The 25,731-nt window shown below is 43.4% G+C and overlaps 1 protein-coding gene across 1 annotated transcript in view; it reads right to left on the reverse strand.

Moving 5' to 3' along the window:
- Positions 1-4,715: 4,715 nt before the first annotated feature.
- Positions 4,716-25,731, reverse strand: part of SEC14L1 (SEC14-like 1 (S. cerevisiae)) — a 40,144-nt gene continuing 19,128 nt past the window's right edge. The window contains exons 2-15 of the mRNA XM_008946932.1: positions 20,764-20,913; positions 20,545-20,676; positions 18,361-18,489; positions 17,871-18,105; positions 17,024-17,133; positions 16,065-16,254; positions 13,025-13,113; positions 12,008-12,078; positions 10,187-10,358; positions 9,761-9,895; positions 7,903-8,037; positions 7,193-7,444; positions 5,996-6,174; positions 4,716-5,394 (exon numbers count right to left, since the gene is read on the reverse strand). Of these exons, the coding sequence (XP_008945180.1) occupies positions 5,289-5,394; positions 5,996-6,174; positions 7,193-7,444; positions 7,903-8,037; positions 9,761-9,895; positions 10,187-10,358; positions 12,008-12,078; positions 13,025-13,113; positions 16,065-16,254; positions 17,024-17,133; positions 17,871-18,105; positions 18,361-18,489; positions 20,545-20,676; positions 20,764-20,913 (2,085 nt within the window). The 3' untranslated portion in view covers positions 4,716-5,288. The remainder of the gene's footprint in view (positions 5,395-5,995; positions 6,175-7,192; positions 7,445-7,902; positions 8,038-9,760; positions 9,896-10,186; positions 10,359-12,007; positions 12,079-13,024; positions 13,114-16,064; positions 16,255-17,023; positions 17,134-17,870; positions 18,106-18,360; positions 18,490-20,544; positions 20,677-20,763; positions 20,914-25,731) is intronic.

Below are 25,731 nucleotides of genomic sequence, written 5' to 3' on the forward strand. Positions count from 1 at the left end.
CGGGTCTCTCCCCCCGCCCCTGGGGTTTGTGCCCCACGCTTGTGCCTTAACCCCCCTCCGGCCGTGCCAGCGGTGCCGGGGGGGATGTTTGGGGGTCCAGAGGCTCCGTGCAAAGCTGGGCTCCCCCAGGCACCGGCTCAGCGTCGGCATTGCCTTTTTTTTTAAACGCTTTAAAAGACGTTCCCCGAGTGTGGGGCAGCACTGGGTCCCAGCAGCACCCCAAGCCCGACCTGCTGGGTGGGGTTTGAGAGCCAGGACACCCCTCGGGCTGCACCAAGAAAAGCCTGAGATTAATTTGTTCTTCTGTTAAGCCAGGAAGAGGTTTGGGGTAGACTCAGCTCTGCCCCTCGCCAGGGATGGACACTGGCACCAGGGCAGTGTCCAGGAGGACTCTTGTCGACCATGCAGCAGGCCACTGTTTGCCCGTTTCTGCAGCCCCCACGTGCACATGGGACAGGGCTGAATCGAGCTGGCACCAGCCACAAAACAGGGATCCCCTCAGGCCTGCAGCTCCCACTGCCACCTGTGGGACCACGGCTTGCAGCACGAGCTGGGACAAATTCTGCAGTGCTTGTAGGGGAGGCAATAAAATCACAGGATCATAGATGGGTTTGGGTCGGAAGGGACCTCAAAGGTCATCTACTTCCAGCCCCCTGCCATGGGCAGGGACACCTCCCACTAGAGCAGGTTGCTCAAAGCCCGTCCAGCCTGACCTTGAAGACTTCCAGGGATGGGGCATCCACAGCTTCTCTGGGCAACCTCTTCCAGTGTCTCACCACCCTCACTGTGAAGAATTTCTTCCTAATATCTCATCCAAATCCAGCCAGGACCCTTCCCCTTAGCTCACCAGGAATTTATAGGCTTGATTTGGAAATGAGAAAGGACACTGGGGTCTCTCTCCTGGAGAATGGAGCCCTTGGCTCTGCTGGGAGCAGCAAGGGCTTGCAGAAGAGGTGGGTGGAAAAGGGCAGCTGAAATTCCTTCCAGGGATTTTGCTTCATCTCAAAAAAAAACCAAACAAACCCAAAAACCCCAAAATACACAGTTCAACCAAATAAATGCCCTTCCAGGAGGAGCTGCATGGCAGAGCAGCCCTGGCCTGCACCATTATCATCTGCTCAGTTCAGATAAGGTCTGAGGCTGCTGGTTTGGTCATTTCAGGAGAACAAGCAGGCAGCACAAGCCAGGAAAGGCAATGCCACCAGCTCCCTGGGACAGCACAGCCCACAGCCAAAGCCACGTTCTTGTATGACTTCTTTCCAAGGGCTTTTGTATTTAGTAACGTCCTGAGCAGCAGTAAGCTCCTCCATTATAATTATGTGCTGGCATAAAAATATTGGCCACATGTTAGAACTGGAAGTAGGTCAGGCAGCCATCTGGTCTTGCTGACAGACCTCTGTGGCCATCGTTAAAGATTCTCATTTTAGAAACTTTACAGCTTGAATGAAGTCTGAAGGACCAATGGTAAATGGATGTCTCAGCCACTGCTCCAGCTCCAGGGGTCAGAAAAACCACAGCCTGACATTTAGTGGCTCCCGGTTTAAAAATAGCTAAAGCTTTGTCTACTTGTACTAATTAAAACAAAAAATCACCTTAATTCCCCAAATGTGATTGTCTGAGCCTCCCAGTCAGGCAGGCGTCAGTGGCGGGGGCAGCTGAGGACCCATCTCCTCCATCCTGCATGCCTTGCTCACCCTAGGAGTGGGCAGGATTGAACCCCTACACGGGCACCTCTGCAGAGCAGCATGTCTAGTCTTGAATGAAAGAAAATGGTCCTACCCTTCTCGTGTTAAATTCCAGCTCAGAAACCTCAACCCTCACAGGAGGTGCACCCACCCAAGTAAAACCTGGAGCAGTGCAGCTGAGCGGTCACCTTCAGAGCCATCCCTCTCCCCACGGCCCCCCTGAACCCCAAGGAGCAGAGCAGCTCCCACCCAGCACCCCAGACCTGTGGAGCTCCACGTGACTGGGAAGAGCAGGATTTCATGGCAGTTTTCTGGCTCCGGTTCTCCCAGAACAGTCTGTGCTCAGCCTAGGGATACAGTCAGCCATTTATTCCAGCAGAAAGCCTCTGGCAGGTCTGCTGAGTAAAATGAAAAAAGCAGGTGGGAGAAGAAAATCATTAGTTCACTTGCTAGCTGAGGTGGCCAGATGAATTTCAGCCGGCACAGGGGCAAACAAGAGCCATTCATCTGTGCCCTGGTTGTGCCAAGCTTGCCAGCACGAGCCTTTTAGATCATACACATGATAAATACACTCCACAAGGGATGCTGCTGGGGTGAAGCTCCCTTTCAAGCTGTGATAAACGAGTATAAAGTCATCATATAATCCATAAAAACAGCTGTTTTCTTTTTAGGGCTACCTGAAGAGTTTTTCAGCACAGTAGTTGTTCCTTTTGTGTATTCACAGACAATTAAACACTCTGCGTAGCTGTACTGTGGGGAAGACAGATTTTGCTATGTGACAGGGACATGGCCAGCAGAGGCTGTTTTCCTTCTAACCCCACATTTCCTCATGCCTTGTACCTGCTCAGGCTTCTGCTCCCTCAGGGCAGCTGCCTTGCTGGAACTTCTTCACAGTAGCAGAGAGATGAGGCACCTCCTGCATCCATCAACATCACTGCCCAGAGCAGCTCCAGCAGAACTGAGTTCAGTGCTGGAAATAACCTGGGGGTCCTGCATCAGATGAGTGCAATAAAGAGGCTGACCCTTTTTTTCCCAAACAGTCCACATTTATTGATAACGATAAAAAAATCTTTTAAAGACTATCTGTAATTTATTACCAAGAATGAGGTATTATGTATACAAAACATTTACAGAATTTGATATGCAGTTTATGAGTACAGACAGGGAAGTGCAGGAGGACACTGGTAACAGGAAAAAAAGCCAACAGAAGAGTCATTGGCCAAGAAAAGAGGAAGAGCAGTAATACCACACAAAGAAAGGCCAGGGTATGTGAAATTAGTCAGACTGCAGTGATCAAGTCATACTGCCACAGCACTTTGCTTAGAGGAGGATTAACTATTGTTTTTCTGGAATTGTATCTCCTCAGCTGCTTGTGCTGTCATGTGCTTTGAGCTCTAAAAGATGTGTTAAGATTAACAGCAGGAAAAACCCAAAGTGCCACTTTTGAGCCAGCTCAAGTGAAAAATAAAATATAGATCTTCAGACTTGAAAAGTGACTGCAACTCAAAAAGGTCTACAAAGCCAGACACCTCTGGATAGATGTGGAGTGTCGAATGAAGCAGTTTCTTTACAGTTGTCAGCAAAATCGCCATCTGAGAGAAAAGAGAGAGAAAGAGAGGGGACCATCTTCAACCCTTGCAGCCTGGGAAGAGCCACGAGTGTCACTAAGTTATCCTCACTGTGCCTCCTGCCACGCCAGCTCCCCTGTGCCTGGGAAAATTGGTTCCTGAACATCAAGAATGAACCCACCTCTGGGTGGGGAGCTGCCTGACACCACAGTGCTGGCCTGTCTCACACAACAGCACACACTGTGGCAGCCTAAGTGGCAATCTAACCTCCATCTTCAATTTCCAAGTCCAAAAAAGATCAAATAGACCAGTTTAATGCAGTTTAAGGAGACTGGCCTCTCAGCACCTCCAGATCTGTTACTAAAATACTTGTCAGCTCTGTCTGCCACATTCCCCAGCCAGAACTGGGCTGCAGGAGGAGGTGCTCTTAGAAGTTACAGGAACCCACTTCTCAGAAGCTTTGCAGTCATAAAAAAGATTGATACTGAGTTCAGAATCCGCTTTTCTCAGGCAGAGCACTCAGTATCTTAGACGAGTTCTGCTCTGAAAGGCCAAGACCTCCACAAGCTCCTCTCCCACTTGCCCACAGTGGAGCTGCCTCCCCAAGACCTCACAGAGCCTATCCAGCTTGCCAGGAGGGACTGCAGCCAGCACAGCGGCTCCTTTTGGCCTGGATGGATACTTCCGTGGCGAGAGGGTGAGGAAAGACCAGGCAGGGTCTAACTATGCAAATCCTGCTGCATTTCAGAGCGAAATCTTCTCTGCTCTGCTGCCAGGTATGGTCTGTAGCTGTCTGCTGCCAGCACTTCAGTATTTTGTGCCTTTTGCTGTGTGCAGGAGAGAGGGCTTCGAAGTGGAAGAATATCTGAACAGATTTAACAGGAAGAGTTCAAATAGGATTGCTTGGGCCAGGGAGGAGTAGGGATGAAATCCAACAGGGCAGCTCACCGCTGGCTGTAGCAATAGCCAATACGGTCAAGCAGCACAGCTCAGTGACTTCTGCAGCCCTCAGAGCTGGGGTCCCCAGGCTCCCTGCCTGGCTTAAAGATCCTGCTGCTCAGAACTGAAGTGTTCCCCACACACAGGGAAGGACAAGAGGCAAGAGGGACTGTGAAATGCACAGGAAGGATGTAAGCCAGACCTCCTCTAGACCGACTTAAGAAGCAAGCTTAAGCTCTGAAGAAATTCCCCACAAGAACAGAGTCTCAGCAAAATCAGTTCACATGGAGTGTAGTAAGGAAGAGGACTGGAGCTCCAGCACAGAGCTGGGAACAAACCCTCCACCCAGTTCTGGGTCTGCCCAGCGTGACACAGTGAGGGAGAGCCTGCTCTCCGCCTCGCCGCAGTGCTTCGGGCACAAATCCAAGGAAAGAATGAATTGCTTTAACCCATCAGGACCCAGAGCTCAAATTCCCCAAAAATGTGCTTGTACAAAAGGTAGTAGTGTTTACAGCCTGGCCACAGCTCTGTGGGCATGCTTTGAAAAAAGTGGACTCACAAAGTCAAGTATCCAGCAACTGCTTTTCTTTGTCTCGGACATCACTGAGTGGCAATGGGAGAACAGTTTGCAGCACTGGAGGATCACAGGGGACTTCTTAAGATGGCAAGGAATGTCCTGACAGGAGACTTGCAGTTGATCTCTAATGCACTACGGAGCATTTTTGGTAGGGTTTTCCTCTTTTTTTGCTTCTTAACATTTACAGAGTTAAAAAATTATTTGTATCTGATGCACTGGTTATCTTTCCTTTCAGTGAGAGCCCTTGTGTTCAGAGTTAGGATTTGTGCAAGCACACTTGCAAAAATATTTATGGCTGAGTTAGGAAAAAGGGTTAAAAGTTAAGAGACAAGCTGTTGGATCTAACGAGGACCAAAACCACTAAGTTTAAAATTCAAACAGCTACATCACTATCTATAAAAGGCTTTTGTGGGGTGGGGTTTTTTTGCACAATTGCCAGTTGAATATGCTGTATTGCAGTCAGCTGCCACGGGCGAGGGTCCAGCCATCTCAGCCGTTTGCTTTTCAGCCGCTGTGGCACTACCTGGAAATCATGGAGCTGGAATGGGACTGGCTAGAAGAGGTGGTGGCAGCACTGAGCTGGGAGAATCCGCTGTGGCTTGATTCAAGGCTGGTCATAGATCCCCTGCAATCAAAACCAAAGCAGTTTTGAGCTTCAGAACATACAAAGATTTTGGTTTCTGCTATGCATCTAGATTGCATTTGTTTGCAAAGTGAATAAAAAGCAAGTAATGGTTCTGGTGCAGATTCTCAAAAGCTTTTCTGCCTCCCCGCATAAGATAATTGGGACACCAAACACCTTCTTGTGAAGACCAGATGCTGTTCAAATAGACTGAGAACTAGTTTCAGACAAGGAGATGCTATTTAAGACCCTTTCCAACCCAAATCATTCTATGATTCTATGAAATGTATCAACTGGCAGGCAACTGATGGACTCAATTCCGTTTTGGGTCACACCCATTTCTACATGAAAACATGCCAAGCCCAACGATACTTTCAAAGCACAGCAAGGTGGCCAGTGATGATTTCAACGTACCCCTTTCATATGTTAGTTGCTCCCAGTGCTAGTACTGGTTAAATTTTTTAGTTTGGTTTGAATTTTTTTTCTGAGGTCTAAGAAAATGCAGGTCCTCACAATTTACTTTTATTTAAATGAACTTGACACTGGCTTGATCATCTGAAAGGTTTGATATTGACTGACCTTCACGAACCTTGGCCAGACATACCTGAAATCTTCAGATCCTATTACTTCTGTATAGTACATCACTTTACATTTGTGAGAGGAGACCTGTAGAGATGCTAATACATCATCCACACGAGGCAGGTTGGTTGTAGCACAGGCAGGCATGCTATGAAATTTCCACTGGAGAATATAGAAGCCAGGCCACCTGGTCACATGTGATCCCTGGAACCAGCCACAGCAAAAATTAAAAATTAACTTTGTTCACACAAAGATTTTTAGGCTTGAAAGTTCTTTCCCAAGCTTAGAAAAGCTGCCTACATGCCCATAATTTTTTTCTCCAATGCCAATATTTCAGCTCCTCAGACAACTGGCAGTGCTGGTCAGATCTCCCCACACAGCATGCTAATAAAAGCTATGACAGAACACCAGCAGATCCTCCTGCTTTTTGACAGCATCAAGGGGTTAGGATTTAAATATACTGAAAAGACAAAGTTCTTGTTTAAAAGAATACCCATTTTTTGCCATTTGTTTTCATTAGGAGTTGTCCTTTGGGACACTGAAAAGAGCAGTCAAGGCTCCTGCCTCACACAGGGAAAGTGCAGTTCAAGAGGTCACTGCCCATATTTCCAGTTCAACACTCCCAAGTAGATGACTTCAGGAGCTCACTTTTCAAAGGCTGCTCAACAATTTCAAGTCAAAAGGAACAGCACTGGTAAAATGTGACTGTAAACACATGGCATGTAATATCAAACTTGGTAATTAAAGAATAGGTTGCAAATGTCATTTAAAAAAAAACTTCATAAAGCTCTTCCACAGGGACCTCCTTAAGGTGCCTGTTAGAGGGACAAACAGAGGCTCAAGTCTTAATTTCCAGACTTCTGTCCTTACTGAGGTAAGAACACCATGATACTTTTCGAACACAGACTGTTTATTTCAGAAAATAACGGTCAAAATTGCAGCCCAAAGCATGTCCTGCTACGTTCTGGATGCACACTTCTTCTAGGTGGCTTCCCTCTACTCCTTGCTGATCAACCTCTGCCACTCTTGCACTGACACAACCTCCCCTGACAGCAGAGCCCAGGCAAATACCATCCCCATGCCCTGCGGCGGGAAATGGGCCAGCAGCAAGCAGCCAGTCTGAGCTGAGTCTCCACTCAGTCATCAATAATGATGTGAGCTGGAACACGGCGTTTTGGAGGTAGCCTCCAGCTGCTCCCACAGGGGGGCTCGGCGACCTTACCTGCACGCTCTCCCCTTCTTTGCAGATGAGGGGAGACTCCACCATGCTGTAGTCGCGTCCCAGCTGCCAGACTTTGTCTATCAACTGGACATTGTTCCCACCAGGAGATGTAATACTGTGAGCTCCCAGAGAGTCCTTCTTAGGAGGCTGTGGGGCTCTTTTGGAATGGAAGATGTTAAAAACAATGTCGCCCTTGCACACATCAAAATCCCACGTGATCACAGATGAGGCATCCACGATCTGAATGAGAACCTGAGACAGAAATGTCCTATTAGACAATAGCAATTTGCTCAGTAAAGACAAACCCCTACCAGAAAAGATGAAAAGGAACAGAGCTTTTTGTTGCTGGGCTTAGTTTTGAGAATTAAAAAGACATTGCAGATACAAATTGTCTCCTGACGGAATGTCTTTATCTTGATACATGATTTTCAGAAGCTTTCAAGTAGCTTCTGAGAATATTGTTTGCCTCTGCTTAGAAGAATATGGCTTTGAATAGAATGAAAAACAGTGATAGTCTCTAAATGGCAACAAAGTGACACCAGGAATGGTCACACTTCAGCTACTAAACCATCACTGTGCACCTGAACTACAGAATAGTAGGAAGCATGGCAACTAAATCATCATGTTCTAAACCATTTTCAGTCCAAGAGACAGAATCCAGAGATTCCAGGGCTGAGAGGAAAGAAAAGAAGGGTAGGCTGCAGCCATACCTCATGTGGAGCTCCTTTGAAGACACTTGCAGATTGGTAGATTGTTTCAGTCCAAAGCTTTATGTCTTCATTTTCCAACTCTTCTGCTGTCCGGTAGAGGGATTTGGGGACCAGCCCACCCTCTGGTACTTCACACTAAAAGCATAAACAGCCATTAAAAAGTGTCCCCTCTGCACACCCACACCCTGTCACACTCTGCCTGCCAGCTGCAGAAACAAACCCTCACCAAGGACTCTGAAGCGTGAGATATGAACAGAGTTTGAAGGTAGTTTTATAGCTTGTACCTCATACATACATACATTTATTTTACACTGATCTGGTTTAGGTGAGTTTGCAGAATTAGGCACCAGAGGAACAGATCTTGTATACACACAGCAGTGAGCACCACAGAAAATGACTCTGCATATCACTCATACTGCCCTACGCTGGAGAAGGACCTGAGCCACCTAAGAACCCCGAGGAAAGTGCCAACAGCAATTCAATATAGTCTACAGAGACCTGAAAGAACTGGGGTAGCTAAATTTAAGAAGAGGATGTTGAGGAGAAACAGTAAGTTTCCAGACAAGTAAAAGGATATTGCAGTCAGGAAGGTAAGAGTTTTCAAGTTACAGCAGTCTTGACAGGTCAGTACTGGGACTGATTACACAACTTCCCGAAGCAAACTTCTCTTTTAAAAAGCCTCTAGCACTGAAATTCAACAACTGCTTGATAAGGAGTGGGTTCCACAGAAGTGTTTGGGGCAGTAGCAGTGTTTGATAACTGAATTACAACAGAGAACTGAAAGGATCTTTGAGACTTCATTTTGGTTCAAATATCCAGAAGTAAAGGAGACAAGAAGACTTGTACCATTGTGTGACCAGCAGGAAGTATTGCAGCAATTTGCTTTCTGGTAACATTCGCTTTTGCTTACTTAAGCAGCAGGTTTTGCCAGCTTCTTGAGCTCCAAATTAGATAGTACAAACTCCCTCTGCTGAAAGCTACTGCTGCAGCAAAAAGCAGCCCACTGAAGATGAGCACATGCTCTACTCCAGCACATCTAACAGTACTTCATTACAATTTGGGACTGTGTTTGAACAGATCTAGATGAATTTACAAGAATGGCATAGAAATCAATCTAGAAAGTGTTCAGGCTTGCTTAAAAAGCAAGCCTGAAATTATATTTTAACGCAGCTGAGTTCAGGAAAAAAAAAAAAAAGGCAAAGGCTCCAGAAAATGCCCAAGTTGCACTCCCACACCAGAGTCACACCGGTGAGCCCATGCTGTCAAAAACATTACAGAGAAAACAAACCTTACAGCACCACGGAGATGTTAAAATGCCAGATTCAATTGACACCCACAGTCTAGGCAGGCAGCAGCTATTAAGGCACGTGCCAGGGGCCTGAGAAGTGACAGCATCCTGCAGCAGAGCAGTGTTTTGTTCGTTGTGGGTCAGCGTGCTGCCTGCGTGCGGGGACCTGGCTGTCTGTTACACCCTGCTAGCAGAACTGCCACGTGTTTCCTCGGGCTCCTCGTGCCATCAGATTTTAGGTGTCACAGACTCTGCTGACTAGCTGACAGTGACAGCTCTTGCTCAGTGCTCTGCTACCACATCTGCTTGAACCTGACAGGTAACAGACGATGGCTTTTAACCCTGCTTGGCTATTTTGAGAAGTTATCTGATATTCGTTGCAGAGAAGCGTTGTACTTCTCTTTTTAAAGTGGATACACAAGAAAACAGTAAGCCTGGAATCCTGCATCACAACCCTCACCTCCCAACTACACTAGAAATCCTTCCGTGCTTTCTAGGCTTCTTTGTTTAGGAGTGGAAAAATAAAACCCTCACAAATAACTTGCTGTATGCACTAATTTATATTCATACCATGCACTCTCCTCCAAGAAAATCAGGGATAATTTCTTTATCGATGTAATCCAGCAGTCCCCCAGGACCCTGGTAGTCATTTCCAGCATAAATAAGAAATTTCTTTCTAGTGTTGTCATCAATGAATGGACTAACCTACAAACAGAGAAAAACAGAACAGATCAGGCTTCCACATTTTTCTTGAGTCAATTTTCTAGGAATCAGTTTGATTGTATTAAGCGTTACCAGCCTTGTTATGCAAAGTTCACACCACAAAAAAGCTAAATTGACTTAGGTACTGTTTTTTAACCCATTCCAGGAATCCTAATAAAGAGATGTTTCCAAATGGTAACATTTCCTGCTTAGATAGCCTGACCTCTAAAGTGCTTTTATAATCTACGAGTGTGTAGTGAGAGAGCTGAGGAATACCCTGAATTACAAACATACCAGTGTCCAAAGAACAGGGAATACTCGAGGTGCTCTTAGGATAAGAAGACGACCCAAAGTCTCAGGGTAATTAGCTTCGACCACCTCAATGATTCTTAGCAATGCTTTGACACCAGGTCTCCATAAGTGCCGCATGTTCAAGCCTTCCAGATCTACCAGACAGGTCCAAGAGCTAAAATTCAGAAAGACAAAAAAATAGAAATCTCAATAGCATCAAAATTCTCCTTTCTTATGCAAGTGTCCAATCCACTGAAATATGTGAAGGCCACTGCATGCTTTAGTTTCTTCTGCATCTTTGTTTTCTTCTGGTCTTGTTTGCTTTGTGCTACCTGTAGACTCTGGAGTTTCAGGTCCTTGGGAAAGAAGTGTCTTTAAGAATGTGCCAAGCACAGTCACCGAGTATGTGCTACGACCATTTTGCACACCACGTGTATTCTCCCCTACTCCTTTCAGACTCCAGGTAAAGGTTAATAAGAAGCCAAAAAAGATCCTGTCAACATCCAGCCCAAATGTTAAACTGTTGCTTTTACTGGAAAATCAATTCAGCAGCCAGGCAATTTAACACTCATGGTGCAGATTTCCTACTAGCACAGTGCAGTAACAGGGCTGTTACACGTCAAAGCTAATCATGCTGTCAGATCTCAGGGAGGGAAGCTTTTCCTAGAGGAAGGGATATGTTCTTAATACCAAGTACTGAGTGTCAGCATATGCTTTAGGTACTTTCCAAGTTCAGGTCTCGCCCTGGGCATGAATTCAAGATTTACAGCTGTGCTGCACCAGCTAACGTCTATTAAATTATGCATAAGGCTTCTGTGAAATGGTAAACACTTCTTTGTTTCATTTTAAATGTTTAATATGCAGTCCTTTAAGATTACTCCTATAAACAAAGATCCAGTAGGCAGCACAATTTCACGGTTACACATATTAAACCCATCTCTGGGATCTGACCTCCTGCTGAGAGCTAGGACAGCAAGTTCCTCAACAGGGAGAAGATAAGCAGAACATGCCAGGCAACCCTGAACCTTCACAGATTAAGGGAAGAAGGCAGAAATAGAGGACTCCAAGAAACACTGTTTCTTTTCAGGGCCAGTCATGAAGTCTTTCCACACCCCTTAAATCCATCTTCCAGTTAACACTTTCATGAGTGACCCCTACAATAAATGTAAATGACTTAAAGATGGGAAAGCAAGCCACTTGCCACTGAATTTCATGTGCCATCACACCAGCACTTGGAAAACTAGACCCCAGGTTTCACAGGAGCCTCATGACCTTACCTTGGATCAAGAGCTGAGTAACTCCATGTAACAAATGGAAAATGCAAACAAGAACTGAGTGTTAATGAGCCTTGGCATGCACTGTAGACAAACAAACTACATGAAAACAATACCTGAAACTACTGGAAAGATTATCCATCATATCATGGCCTGATATTTTTGGCAGCCTGTACCAATATCTGGCTACAAAATCCCTCAGAAACAGAAACTGGGGTTTGGCTGCATTGCTTTGCAGACATCCAAAAGCAGAAGAGTAAAAGTGTAACACCCTCTGTGTAGAAACACTATGAGCATGACACCAAGACTGCTGGAGCAGGTGGCATGTTCCCTCAGGCCTGACCCTGCAGATTCTCTCCAGAAGCAACTGGGAAGGCTCCCAGTTAACTGCAACTGTGCTTGTATCTGCATGTGAGACAAGCCTGGCCTTCACTTGTTCCATTTCAGTAACCTTTGCTCAGCAGTGTCCCATTGCCTGACATTCTGCCACGCACACCATGAAACCAGGTAATTCCCAAAGAGCAGACTGTAAACACTGGTTGTATTTTACCTTATTGGCCTGCCAAATACTTTTGTATTCTCCTCACATCGCCTCAGTCCTTCTTCATTTATTGAAAGAACCTGTAGAGAAAACGTTTGGAGATGACAGTCTTAAACTCAGTACACAGGTTACAGAAAAAAAAAAAAAAGTTTATATCCAAAGACTAATTAAGACTAAAAGCTCAAATGAGCAAAAACTTCCTGCTCTCTCCCCGAGAATAAAAAATAAATCACTACATTTACCCCACTGGTTGATCTTGTTGAAAAATAAACATGACTTTCCACAAAAGCAGTAAAATGTAAACAAGATCCTTGGGAAAATGAATACCCAGCAGTGATATAGACAAGGAGCCTCTCTATGCTTCTGCCCATTTAAGCACCGATTTCCTATTTACTGATGAATTGAAGCTCCTTTTTAAGTTAAAGAAAGTAACCTTGAAACAGAACTAGGGCAAACAAAATTTACTATGCGACTGGAAATGCCACCAGAAATGTAAAATTCAGCCCCTGGTTCTAGTGGTTACTATGGCCATGACTGTCATTACCAGGAGTCAAAAAACATTACTGCAAACCTGGAACTCTGCCAGCTTCCTGCTTGGAAACTCAGCAGATCCAGAGTAACAGTCTGAGTGATACCATTAGAGCAGGCAGAATTACAGACAAGCACCTTTTCTTTAAAAATGAATTATTCTCGCCCTTGGAATACAGAGCTGACAAAATTTGGCATTTTCTCTCCGTACAAACGCAGAGACTCTAAGCTTATAGTGCACAAACTGCAGAAGAATCTGTGAAAATGCTAACCAAGAACTGCAGGAGCTGCCAAGAACTACGCCTTTCCTCCATCAGTTTGCAGTTGGAAAGAATGCACAAGATTGGCTACCAGGAACTTTCAGATGTATTCAAACCAAAAACAGCCAGCCAGAGAGTACATCAAAACACCCAGAGTGATGAATGTTCTGGCAGAAGAGGAAATTTCTAAATGAAAATATCACATTGTTATCGACACGCTGGCTCCACAAATACTCACGTATCGAAGCAAGGCCTCCTCCCCGAGAGCTCTCACTAAGCCTTTGGTGTCCATCTGGCCCAGCCTCAGCACATACAGCGGGCGCCCATCTGAGTAACCAGAACAAACGTGCCAACATAACCTTTAGTGTTACAGCAATGGACCATTTCAGTTAGTTTTATGCTAAAAATCCAGCTGGAAACAAGCCACAGTCAGTTCAAATTTGTACAGCTGGAAGAGGGAGAACCTGGAGCAGATGGCAAGAGAAACTTTGCCCTGTCCAGTGACACTGATAGATTGCCTCTAAGTGAGCTGCAAAGGTTTAATGGAGATGTTGATGCAAAAATAGCTCCTTTATCTGCAAGGAAAGTCCAAAGGACCTCAACAAGTACTTCGGTACACATAAGATCTTGGTACACACAATTAAAGACATAGGATTATAATTAGTGGCCAGGACAGATAAGATAGAGGAAAAACTTGAGTCCATTACTGTAACTGAAGAGTGGCAAGGAAGGCTGTGAGCCTTCTATCACACACGACCTAACACTGCTCTGGACAGCTTAGAGCAACGTTTTTTGAACAGTGGCTACACTGAGTTTTGGGAATTAATGAAACCAAGTGTTAACTCAGAGCCTTGCTTTCTGCAGTGTTTGCTGAAGTCACACCTCTCAGCTATGTCACCACATACTATGTGAACTGGCACACAGCCTCACTGAGGCAGGTGAAGCCTCGTGAGAACAGCCTCTGCTCCAGAGATCAGCTTCAGATGGACCCTCTGCATGCAAAGCCTTGTCTCTTCACGGTCATCCCCCTGCCACTGGGGCACCCTGATACTGCCCAGGATACAAAGGCTTCAACAACTGCATTGGCTCAATCTGAGAATCTACATTCATGCATTCCTAGCTCTTCATCATAGAAGCCAGTTGTCTAAAACAACATCCATACTCCTCCCAAATCTTTGATTTGTTTTTTAAGCTTTGCTCCATCTATTTTAGTACACAAGCTAAATAATCATCCACTTATAAAACTGAATAGGCTAGGACATAATTTTTTTTTTAAAAAAAGCTTTCTCCATAAAAATCTCCCTGAAGTCCTGTTGTCTGCTTAGCTTCACTTCCCTCCAACTGCAAAAAGAAGTATCAAATTATCATTAAGTTGATAATGACAATGAAAGAAACTGTCAAGATACACTATTAAAAAACAGAACAAACCAAAACCCATCAAAACTGCAGAGTCAAGGCTATTTATTTAGCAAAGACACCACTCCCATGAAAGTTCACAGCATTTTGTATTTTATCAGGTGATCTAAAAGAAAATGTTATTTTAACATCAGCACTCATCTTGGAGTGGACTGTTTATCTTTTGAAACACCAAACAAAAAGTGCTGTTAAGCTTCATAGCAGGTCTCCCATATGCACATGCATCCAAACCTAAACTAACAGCTCACTAACCTCAGTCCACCCGAATGACACATGAAGGAAAGCCTCAGCTAACAGAGATGTATTATCACCTTGTATTTTATATTCCATTAGAGCTCTGTGATTTAAAAAACCACATTTGATCGAAATGTTCCTGCCAAAGTAAAAGCCACTCAGATATACAGAGAGCTGCGCCAGTTGCAAGCCAAAATCATTACTTACTCTTTTGCACTAATGGCTCATTCTAGACAATGCACTCCCTAATCACTGCTGCCTTTGCTTTAGCACTAAAGGCTATACAGAATTCAGCTAGCTGAAGTGTGGCACATTTAACATATGTAGGAGGAAAGAAGCAATGCCAGAAAAGAGGATTTAAAAAAAGAGCCTACCACTGTAAAATTTTAAATTACAGAGAATTGCTCACTTCTGAAAGTCTGTTTCCATTATTGACAAACCCAGGCTCTACTTGTGGGCAGGCTGCAAAAGAGATCAAAGGAACTGGAGAGGAAGGGAGGGGAGCGTAAGTTCACCACTGAAGACTGAAGAACTACTCAGGAAAACATTCAACAATTCTTTGATGAGTTCTGTACCTTTTTGCTCACTGGCAGGACCCAGTTATGTGCTATTGACAGAAGAAGTCTTTGCAAAGTAAGGACAAGGAACTGGCAGAAAGGGGGAACTTCTTCACAGGTCTTTTTCCCTAGAATCTTTACAGGCACATTCTTGTTCTCCACTTTCTTAGTTTGAGGTCAGTCAAATCCAAAGCAGCAGGGAAGAGCCATTAGCTCTTCAGCTTTACAGCAATTAAAATTCTGCTGTGCCCTCCCTGTCTCCTGGCCTGCACTGCTGTCAGCACCCTGTCCTGTTTCATACGCTGCTTGTACAGAAGGGCTAGCAGAGACAATGGTGCCCAGTGGGGAAAAGACAAATTCAGAACACAGATAGCTCACAGTTTGAGATTGTTTCCTTATCTAAGGAGCCCAGCTTGCCTCAAGCAACAAATTTCAAAATGTTTCATTTCTGTGTACGTATTAACAAGATCAGTGCATGATAAAGCAAGCAGAAGGATAGGGGAGCATGTCAGGCACAGCTGTCCGTGCTTTCAAGCTCTGGCTATGCCTCACCACACAAAGGGAATTCAGCCAAGGCTTCTTCCCTTCTTAAATAAACCTGCTCTATTTGATGTTTTTGCAAGATCCCACTTCTCATCATTAAGCTGATTGTGATGCCAAATAAGTATTCATTTATGCCATCAGCAGGCTTATACAACATCAGATATAAGCTGATTAGAAAGATACACTTATTTACAAACAACTTTTAATCACTGCAAGAGAATACTCTGCATTTGCGTAACACCCTTCTAAGCATCTCAGAACACTACAGAAATGCAATTAATAACTTCTTTTAAAACTACTGGCAAAGCAGAGCTCTTTAGCGAGTTAAATATGTCAGCATTAGTCAGACAGATTAGGACCTGGGAGTCTGCCTCCACCAGCTAAGGAGCCAGCAACATCAATTTAAATGCATTTAGTACAGAACAACTGAGAAGTTCTATCCTGTCACCTCTAGTTAACAGAGGGACAACTACCACCTTTAATTCAGATTAAAAAAAGGCAGTTCAATATCCACCCTCTAGAGTATACCTTTGTCATGGTGATGCCAGCCTCCTGCATAGTAATCTTGGAGTACTTGAGGAGGATTCCAGGTGTCTAGAATATAGTCCACCTGGTGCTGCTTACGCCACGTCAGCGACTGGCAAAGGATCTCTCTTGCTTTATCAATGTTGAAGTCCCGGGCACGCAGGAATCTTAAAATGTGCTCATCCTTTGGGATCTATTAAAGCAAAAACAAAAACAAAACACCACCTAATTTTCTATTTAAGCTTTGAAACAAGAGCAAATACACACCAGAAGCTGAAAAAGGTGCAGTCCTGCACCACTGCATCCAGTACTGGAAGTTATTCAAGCAAATCTGCCTTTGTGTGCAACAAAAACATGTACCCTGTCAGGTACTGCAGGTACCTTCTTAAAAAGAATATAAACATTTCCTGAACTCTAACAATCATTTATGCCTGTGTGACCATACTGAAGTCAGTTCAGTTTAAATGAATCTAGGGATGAAATGATTGTATTTCATTGCTCAGTAAAAGGAAACTGAAGCATTCATGCAAATCACAAGCCACTGGAAAACATCCAGCCTTGTTGTCAGTGATTTAACTGGGCACATTGCTTCCCTTCCAGTACTGCACTTAGGGACATAGATTTGAGAATATGACGTTTGGCCAAAGCAAATAAGTGTAAAAACAAGGTTACTGTAGAACCAGGCAGACTTATAAAACTGATGTTATTCCCCTGTGCTGGTTTATTGACATATGGGGAAGCAGCCGCCACACTAATCATCTAAGCACCTCAGGTAGCAAAGTCAGCTGGAGAGTCACAATGAACTACTGCCACTGCCACTGTATATACTTAATTTAGGTTCTGATCACGGAGGGCCACTTAACAGGAACAGCCAGCCCCAGGAGGTGTGGCATGAGGTTCATCAGGGCCACCTTACATGCCACACATTCTGAGACACCTGTAAGAGACCAGCAGTAACTTACCTTGCCTTTGTGCGTCTCCTGGAGCCACTGTCTCAGTCGAATGAGGCAGCTCTCCTGCATTGGTGTCAAGTCACCCAGATACCGCTTGATGTAGTCTGCGTCTAGCTTGTCTGAAAGGAGAGGGATGTGTGATCAGAGTGGTCCTGAGCTGAGCCAGCCAAAGCAGCAAGTGAGCTTACAGCCGACAGCTGAGGCAGAGGAGCCGCTGCTCTGTGCAGTCAGGACTGAATGGAGTTTCTCGGGATCAGTGAAAAGAAGAGCAAGGCAACGCACACGGTCATCTTAGCAGTATGCCAAGATGATTAATTCTCCTTCTGCAGCTAAGAAAGGAGTAAACCCAGACACTTACAAGAGCATTTTGCCAGTATATTTAGATTTGTCAGTCCAGAGCGCCACAGGACTTGGTGCTTCTGGAAATACTTAAAGAAGTTTTGATCTAAATCTCCCAATGCAAGAATTTTCCCAAATTCCCTTATTAGCAGGGAGAGGAAGAGACAACAGAAGACTGTGTCCAGGGAAGCTTCAGCCCTTTCCTCTCTCTTTATTCCTATAGTTAAACCCATCCCTGAGTTTCAGTGCAAGAAGTAGGCCATTCATTTGCAACCTAATGAACAGCAAGGTGAAGAGTTTTTCCACTCATATGTGACTTTGTTACCAAGAGGATCAGCCTGTAAAAGCTATGCAAGTTTCCCACCTTACTGCTTTGCAAGCCTGCACTTTAGCATTCTATGTTACCCAACGAAGAGCCGAGGTGAAGATTTTCATCTGCCCCTGAGAAGCAGCACAGCACCGAGAGCCTCTGCAGTACAAAGAACCCCACTAAAACGCGTCAGGCAGACCACCATACCATCAGGAGTTCCTGCTGTGGGCTCTGAAGGACTGCTGGAGGTGTTGAGGATCTCCTTATTGCTCAAGCCCTCCTTTGTGGCAGAGTCTGGTATACTAATGGCAGGTGAAACTGGTCGTCTTGTGTGGGAGGTGTTGCTCTCCAATTTACATGCAACAGGAGGAGTCCACCGAGGAACAAAAGTTATCCCTTCTTCCTCCAGTTGCTTCAGGTAGTATTCTATTATTTCTTTTCCCTTCAAAAACAAAAATTTTCTTCAGCTACTAAAAACACCCATTTAGACACATAATGGATTGGGCTGAAAACCCACTTCAGTGGCCAGATCTCCCTCAAGATTCCACTTGCAAACACAGATCTACAGACAGATGCTGCCCCAGGCTAAAGAGTAACCAGGCTGGCTTTTTGAGCAGAGCAGCCTGTTCCTCAGCAGCAGCTACATCGTCTGTTGGTAACTGGGAGCCAGGCACCTCTGCCATGGCTGCACACTCACCTTTTTAATATTGCTGGTGTACTGCTTCATGGCAATCTTTTCCACTGTGCTTTCAAAACCAAAAAAAGATTTTATATCCAGACTGGCTGACTGCTCAAAACAGGTCCAATCTTCATTGTCAGGATGAACCTATCAGTTAAAAGGAGGTCATACAGCTTAGTTAACCTTTTTAGTACTTTTTTTCCTCACAGGATTTGAAATGACCGATTCTTGGTTTACAGACTCACACTGCCAAAAAAATTCCAGAGGAATTTGCAGTCTTTTGCCCCATTTGCAAAACATGGTTTTAGAAAAGGTGACACTAAAGAAGGAAAAGCTGAGAAGCCCTCCTGTAGTCCCATGGCTAGCACAGCACTTTTGTTGCTAAAGAAAGAGGAAGGATGGAGAAAATACTAGTGCAGCAGCCAGGAGCCAAAGGACTAGCACATCTGTACAGTTACCACCATCTCCTTCTAGACACAAGTTGTGACTGCAGCACATCTGTGGAACAGGTAGAATGCTCCACAGTGAACTCTGTGCTGCTGCAGGTTACCCTGAGATTCCAAGGCCAGCCAGCTTGAGGACTGCAGCACAGCACAGGCATTGCCAGGCACTGTAGTCTAGACATGTTTGCACAGATAACACTGCAATAAACTGTCCCCTCATTGACCTACGGAGTACCTTAGCATTTTGCAGACTGAAAACTATTCTACTTTGTCTCTCCTATGATAATGATACAGAAAGAAGCATAAGCTTCTCATTTAGTTGACAGCTGAATCCCAGAGCACTCTGAACTTTCTTCTTAGCTTCTTATCTTAGTTTGCTGAGAGATCATCCTGAAACAGAGATGTTACTACTTATGGTTGGACTCGATCTTAAAGACCTTTTCCAGCATAAATGATCTTACGATTGAAGAGGATACCCTGACGGAAAGCTGTTTTCTAAACCCCCTTCAGTTAAAAAAAAGACTTGTCTAAGGAATTTCTGGGTTGGGCTCTGAATTTGTAGTTACACAAACATCATGGAAGGCTGGATATCTGAGCATGCAATTGTCTTGATACCTTAAAGGTTCCCCTGCCCATCAAAACATGCTAAAATTGACTGGGAACAGCATCAACACTTTATAACCAGACAAGTGCGGAAGACAAACCAACAAAAAACATTTCCCTTAATTTGCTTCTTCTATATTAGGGAACAGGGAGCACAAGAACAGCTTGCACAGCACAGCTTAAATAAGTACAGATCATAATAATAATATTTAAGACTCTTCCTATCCTTTCACAAATTGTAGAATAACTTTAGTAAGAATGAACTTCTAAAAACAATTTATTCTTGAATTAAAATTCTGGTTTTCTATTTACCTACTAATTTCTTGTAGAGAAAGGGCAAGGAGAAATATTGTTTTTTGTACATATTTACCACATGCACTTTTCTGTACAGCATTTATAGCATTTCCCCTGTTTCAACAGAGCTTTCACAGGAAAACTGCAGGTGGAAAAGTATTTTTAAATGTGCATTGGAAATAATTGCAGAAATAATTTTTAAAAAATAGATAATAGTGTCAAGTGTGTTTGATAACCAATGACCTTTTACCCATGGTTCTGTACACAACAGAATATGTTATCACTTGGACAAAAAAGAATGCTGTAATACAAATAAATTGGTTACATTTGCTAGCTTTGCTTTGACCTTTAACATCGATTTGAGGTTTTACTGCTCCACGTGTGTGCTCTATGAACCTATGAGTATTGACTAAGTCACTAGGCTCCTTTCTATCAGAAAATGCCTACACTGAAAACCAAGAACAGTGGCAAGAATTAGGTTAAAACAGAGTTGACTCAATGAACATTTGTCTGAGCCAAGCAGAAGGCAAATCACCTCTGTGGAACTGCAACAGTTCTGTCAGGGTATCCTCAGCCTCACTGAGTCCCACACTGCTATTACAGACCACAGATTTGCCTAAACAGAGCTGTCAAACACAGCAAATTATGTTGTGTTCTGCTCTCTGAGAAGATGCTCAAGCAAAAGGGTGCCACACTTCTTTCAGTTCTCCAAGCAAGTGTGTTACATTTAACACTAACAACAATTATCACTTATAACAGTGAAAGGCAAAAGCCAAGAACAACCCAACTTCTGTTTGCAAGTCCTGAAATCTAAACCCTGACTTAGCTCCATCTGTAGCACCACCAAGAGCCTGTTACTCACTGTGTAAGAGCAGTGTTCGTTAATAATGACTCTATTAGAGAAGGTTTCATTGTAGGCTTCTATATGCAAAGTCCTTTCTCGTCTGTTCAAAGAATTCTTCTGGACAAAGTAGACATAATCCACTCCTGCAATCTGAGGAAGATGACAGCTTCTGTTAAGATGCAATATTAATGTGAAAGGACATCCAGAAGTATAAACAGGCACTTCAAACCTACTCACCTTTTTCAGTAGGCGTGGTGCATCTATGTCCAGCTTGCAGCGCCGTTCGATCACGTGGATAGCTCCATCCTCACTCTTGTATTCATTTACAGTGTCGCTGGCTACAAACATAGGGATGAGAGGACAGGTAGGAAACCTTCTTTCATAGGCCTATAAGGATGGAACAAGAAGAAAAACTATCATCACAACTAATTCCTGATTCCTGAGGCGACGTGTAGGTAAAGATCATTGACTCTGCCAGCATTTGGAGGCACAAGGCTCTGCACAGGATTGAGCTTTCTGGGAGTCCACATTATAGCGGAAAAAAGTCACAGTGCATTCCAAACAATCCATTTAATATGGTCCTAATATAGACCTTTCCAGGTAAAATTCATTTTAAAACACAAAATGCCCCATTTCTTCCCTCCCTCCAAAACAGAAGCTGTTCGTTATGTACCATGACACTCTTCTTGTCAGCAGTAACAGCCAAATAAGACCCTCTAGCTCTAAAATACCACAAGACAAAACAACTATGTGTTGGGTTAAAAAAACCTCATTCTAATTATTGGTGTTTCACCAAGCTCTGTAGAGAGTTTTCTATACAAGTCCCAAAGGTCTAATAAAAACATTTCAAAAGCTATTTCTTAAGCTAATCAAGCTCGCAAGCTCCCTGTACACAGAATATTCACAATGATTTTTCACTGTACAGTTTATCAGCTCACAGTTTTGTCCAGCATCACAAAGCCTTTCCAATTCAGTGAGGCCATTTTATTTGTCTGAAACTTTAAACTTTCGGCAGTAACGCAGAGCTAGCAATAGCTTTGATTCTGGTTAAAGAATATATTCATGTAAATAAGCTCATCTCTTCAATACTTGACACACACACACAGAAGACGGTATTAAATCAGACACACTTTGAAAGGATAGTGAAGAATGTGGGATCAGTAGAACAGGTAAGAGGAAAATGGGAGTTATCTCCATTAGTAAACTGGTTGAATTTTTGTTTTAGAACCACTGTGGCTGGAGAATACAACGCAACTGCTGTATTTTTTTTCCCCCTTTTCTTTTGTCGTCACTAGTTTACCTCCACTCCTCTTTGGCTTTTTTTCCCCTCATGAGGTAGCAGTAAAGTAACGGACTCTTTAGCCTTCATCCCACATTTGGAATTCTTTAATTTTTGCTATTATCAGAACCCAGTTTGCTTTGGTGAAAAGGCATGATCTGCAAGGCGACCCAGCACAGAAGAAAATATTAGTAACTACTAAAGTAAATCTGGGAGTAGAACAACTCCAAAACAGCTAAAATATCCACACTGTCCTTTTAGATGATTTTAACTGCTCCGAATATAGCTGGGTTGCTGCACAGGAACGGCACCAACAGGGAGAGGGTGTGGAAGAAAATAAGCAGCAGCTGCAGAAAGTATGCAACGGTTGCACTGTTAAAGAAAAAGTCTCTCAGTTCTCCCTTTATAAGAATTAAAATACTTAAGTTTGTTACCAGGGTTCAAACACAGTTTGAAGGCAGTGTTACTATGGTGACAGTGGTGCAACGCACTAAAACACTGTTAGATTTTTTCTGTTCATGCATATTTTTAAACCATTTTTTGCATCATGATTGTCCCGAGCTCATAAAGCTCCTCTGTAACATACTAGAAGTACCACCACTGAATAAACATGCTCCTATTGTGGGATTCTTCATCTGTGCACAGCTGGTTTTGTTTAAGCTAGGAATAGAAATAATTTCTGGGTTCAGAGATGGGTGCACAATAGAAGTGACAGAGCATCAGTGTTGTAACACAATAAGAAGCAGTGGGGAAAAAACCTTTCACAGCTCCAAGAGAAAAGGAGGATGGGTCCTATTCATATGGTGTAAGGAGTTCCTTATTTCTTTTATGAGGCTCTTGGTCTCGACAGAACGCTGTAAATTTTACAGTCATTCAAATGTACCTCAGCCCTCTCCCTGAGTAAGTGTCAGCATTCTTTCTAAATTAATCCCTATTTGAACTATATTGACTCTAGTTAAATATTGTCCCAGGTAAGAAAAAGAAAAGATTTCCAGGGGGAGAAGAACTGAGAAGCACTTCTGCTTTTCAGGTTGCTTCATTTAATACTATTGTTTCACTTGAGGACCTCATCTTAGAACAATTTTATAGACTGGAGAGAAGGGGAAGTAGATAGCTAACGTTTTTCTCATGATTTTTCAAAGCATTTTTACTTTTGGATCACAATGAATTTTCCCCATGTGAGTAGCCTCCTCCATGCCAAGCCTCAGCAAGTCTTCTTCATTGCACATATTGATGCATTTCTCATCTTACTCCTCAAAAATGCTTCCAATTTGCCCTGTGAACACTTGCAAATCACAACATTACCTGCTCCTAAGTGTTTATTGAACTGTGAGCAAATAAAAATGCCCAAGAAGAATTTGTTCTGAATGGGAAGACTGAATTGAATGTGCTCATTTTGGAAGAGAACAAAATAATTATCTGCCAAAAGCTGGCAAGCTCGGTGCTTTCAGCAACAAAGTACTTGAAGGTTTCAAAGAGATTAACAGCGACACAGGATTCTTCCTCCTTGAAGAATGTGCACACAGAGCATTGAAAACTGTTCACAGACAGTTTTATCGGGCTCTTAAATTAGGCTGGTTTTATTTCTTTATGTACCATTACCAATATGTTCTTGTAATGTATCATTTCTCAGCACAGCCTTGTTTGAAGAAAAAGTAATTATAGTAAACCATAGACACATCAAAATATTCCATTTGATTTAAGCACAGCTGTTTCTTCCACACTTGGCAAACAGTTCTCTTTCACGCTGCAGAGTAGGCAGGGAAAAGCTGCTGAAGACTATAGGACAAAAAGATCTCGCTTTGCCACGGCCCGACACAGATGAGGAAGAAAACCTGTGTTTTGTGGTACAACACATGCATCGCCAAGACTGGAGCTATAAAAGAGCATGAGAAGATTAAAGAAAGATCAAATGCTGCTTCTCTTTTCCTAATAATAGAGTTGAATGGATTTTTCTGTGTTATTGAGGTGTTTTGAACCAGAAAATTTGTCTCAAGTCCAGCTCTGCAGACAGGAAATAACTGAGCTGCGTTATTCAACATTCCTCTAAAGCAGAGAGTATTACAAGATGCCACACATTTTTCCCATAAGAAGGGCCTGTCTCTCTTTCCAAATAAAATCTTTAGATATTACACACCTTTCTCTCACAATTTCAATTGTACTGTACAGATACAAACACAAAAGTCAATTAATTGCCCCAAAATAAAGCAGCTGCAGTAACCCTAACAGACTCGGTGCAAGAATGAAATGCTGTTGCTGTAGGATGGAATGCATCCCAGACGGATGTTATTTAATTCCACCATTTTCTTCTGTCACATTTAATAAATATGGAGACTCTGGTATGCCACACAAGTAAAAAGCACAGGCGTGCTCATCCTGAAAGCCTCTGCAGTTGGTGCTGGGCTCGACGTGAGCAGTCGCAACGCCTCTTCGGCTACGAGACATCTGTGCAGAGCTTTCAGAGAAGATTAAGCTTGCAAGTCTGTTGTTCCCTAATAATGTACTTCTACAATTCCCCACCAGCCTCTGGACCATTTGTGTACTTCAGTGCATTAGGAGCTGGCATTGTGCATCAAGAAAAACACAGTATGGTGAAACAGCTTGAACTGCAAATTTAACGGGCTCATTATATAAACCCTTAACTTTCTTAATGCACGCTAACAGAAAGAACACTGACAAGCATAATTTCAACCAAAATAGCAATGTATTAAAGCTTCTTTTCCAACTGCTTCCCTTAGCAACTCCTATTCAGAGTAGAGTCAAAATAACAGGATTTATTTTACTTTTATCTTTGCTAGTACTTCAGCTGTGTTTAAAGACATGAAAGCAATTCAAAAGTGAGGCTATTTTAAACCCATTGAAGTAATTTTTCAGACCCAAGGGAGTTATACTTGTTGCCACTGACCTTACATTTTTTTATTTTATTCTAATATCAGCAATAACGAGATCCTTCCAAAATATCACCTTTAGAACAGCACTTAGATATGACCCCAATCTAACTCTCAGAAGGACCAAAGACTCTGTTCTGGCTTTTTGCTTCTCAAAACATGCCTAGGGCTAATAAAATACTTTAATAGCTATGTGCTCAGTCCACAGTGAAGAACGTCAGCCATTTATGCAAATAAGTTGCTCAGCTTCTCTGGCCAGATTAATATATTCCAAGTCTCCTGCCTTAAAGGACAGGGATTGTTCAGTATTTCCATGAGATGACTCAAAACTAACTCCTATACTTAAAAGAAGAAAAAAGATCTTGCAAAACTTGCAAGCAATCTTACATTGTGCTGTTATTCTTGTAGTAACTCAATACTCCAGATAGAACTTCTAACCTGATGAAATAGGTAGGGACTGTAGTCACCACTCAGAAAATGAAGCATACTGAATGATTTCTTAAGTTTAATTGCATGAAACAAGCTGTTAGGATGGTTGGGTTTTTTTCATAGAATGGTTTGGGGTGGAAGGACCTTAAAGATCATCTAGTTCCAATCCCCCTGCCATGGGGATGGACATCTCCCACCAGACTAGTGTTGTGGTTTGAGGCTTGGAATGGGGGTGTGACCTTCCAGCCCCTGGGAGGACCCCGGGTGGGGGCGAACCATTGTATTCCCTCCCCTTCCCACACACACTCTGCTAAGAGGCAGGGAGTGGGTGCTAACTTCGCTCCTGCCCTGCAGCTCGGAGGTGGAGGCTGTGCTTCGCTCCATGGGACCTTGGAACTATTTCTGAGGGTTTTGTATATTTTGTTTATTTTTGTATTTCCCCTAATCTTTGCATATATGTTTTTTTTCTTACCTCCCTTTTTTCGTTTTCTGTTCCTTGTTAAACAATATACTTCATTTTTTTTTCATTTAACTCCCAATCGTTTTTTTTTCAAAGTCTCTCTCTCGGGGCGGGGGGGGGGGAGGCGGGTACAACGTTCTGGTCTTTGT

The sequence above is a fragment of the Merops nubicus genome, unplaced genomic scaffold (assembly GCF_000691845.1).
Source record: "Merops nubicus isolate BGI_N331 unplaced genomic scaffold, ASM69184v1 scaffold20319, whole genome shotgun sequence".
NCBI lineage: Eukaryota > Metazoa > Chordata > Aves > Coraciiformes > Meropidae > Merops > Merops nubicus.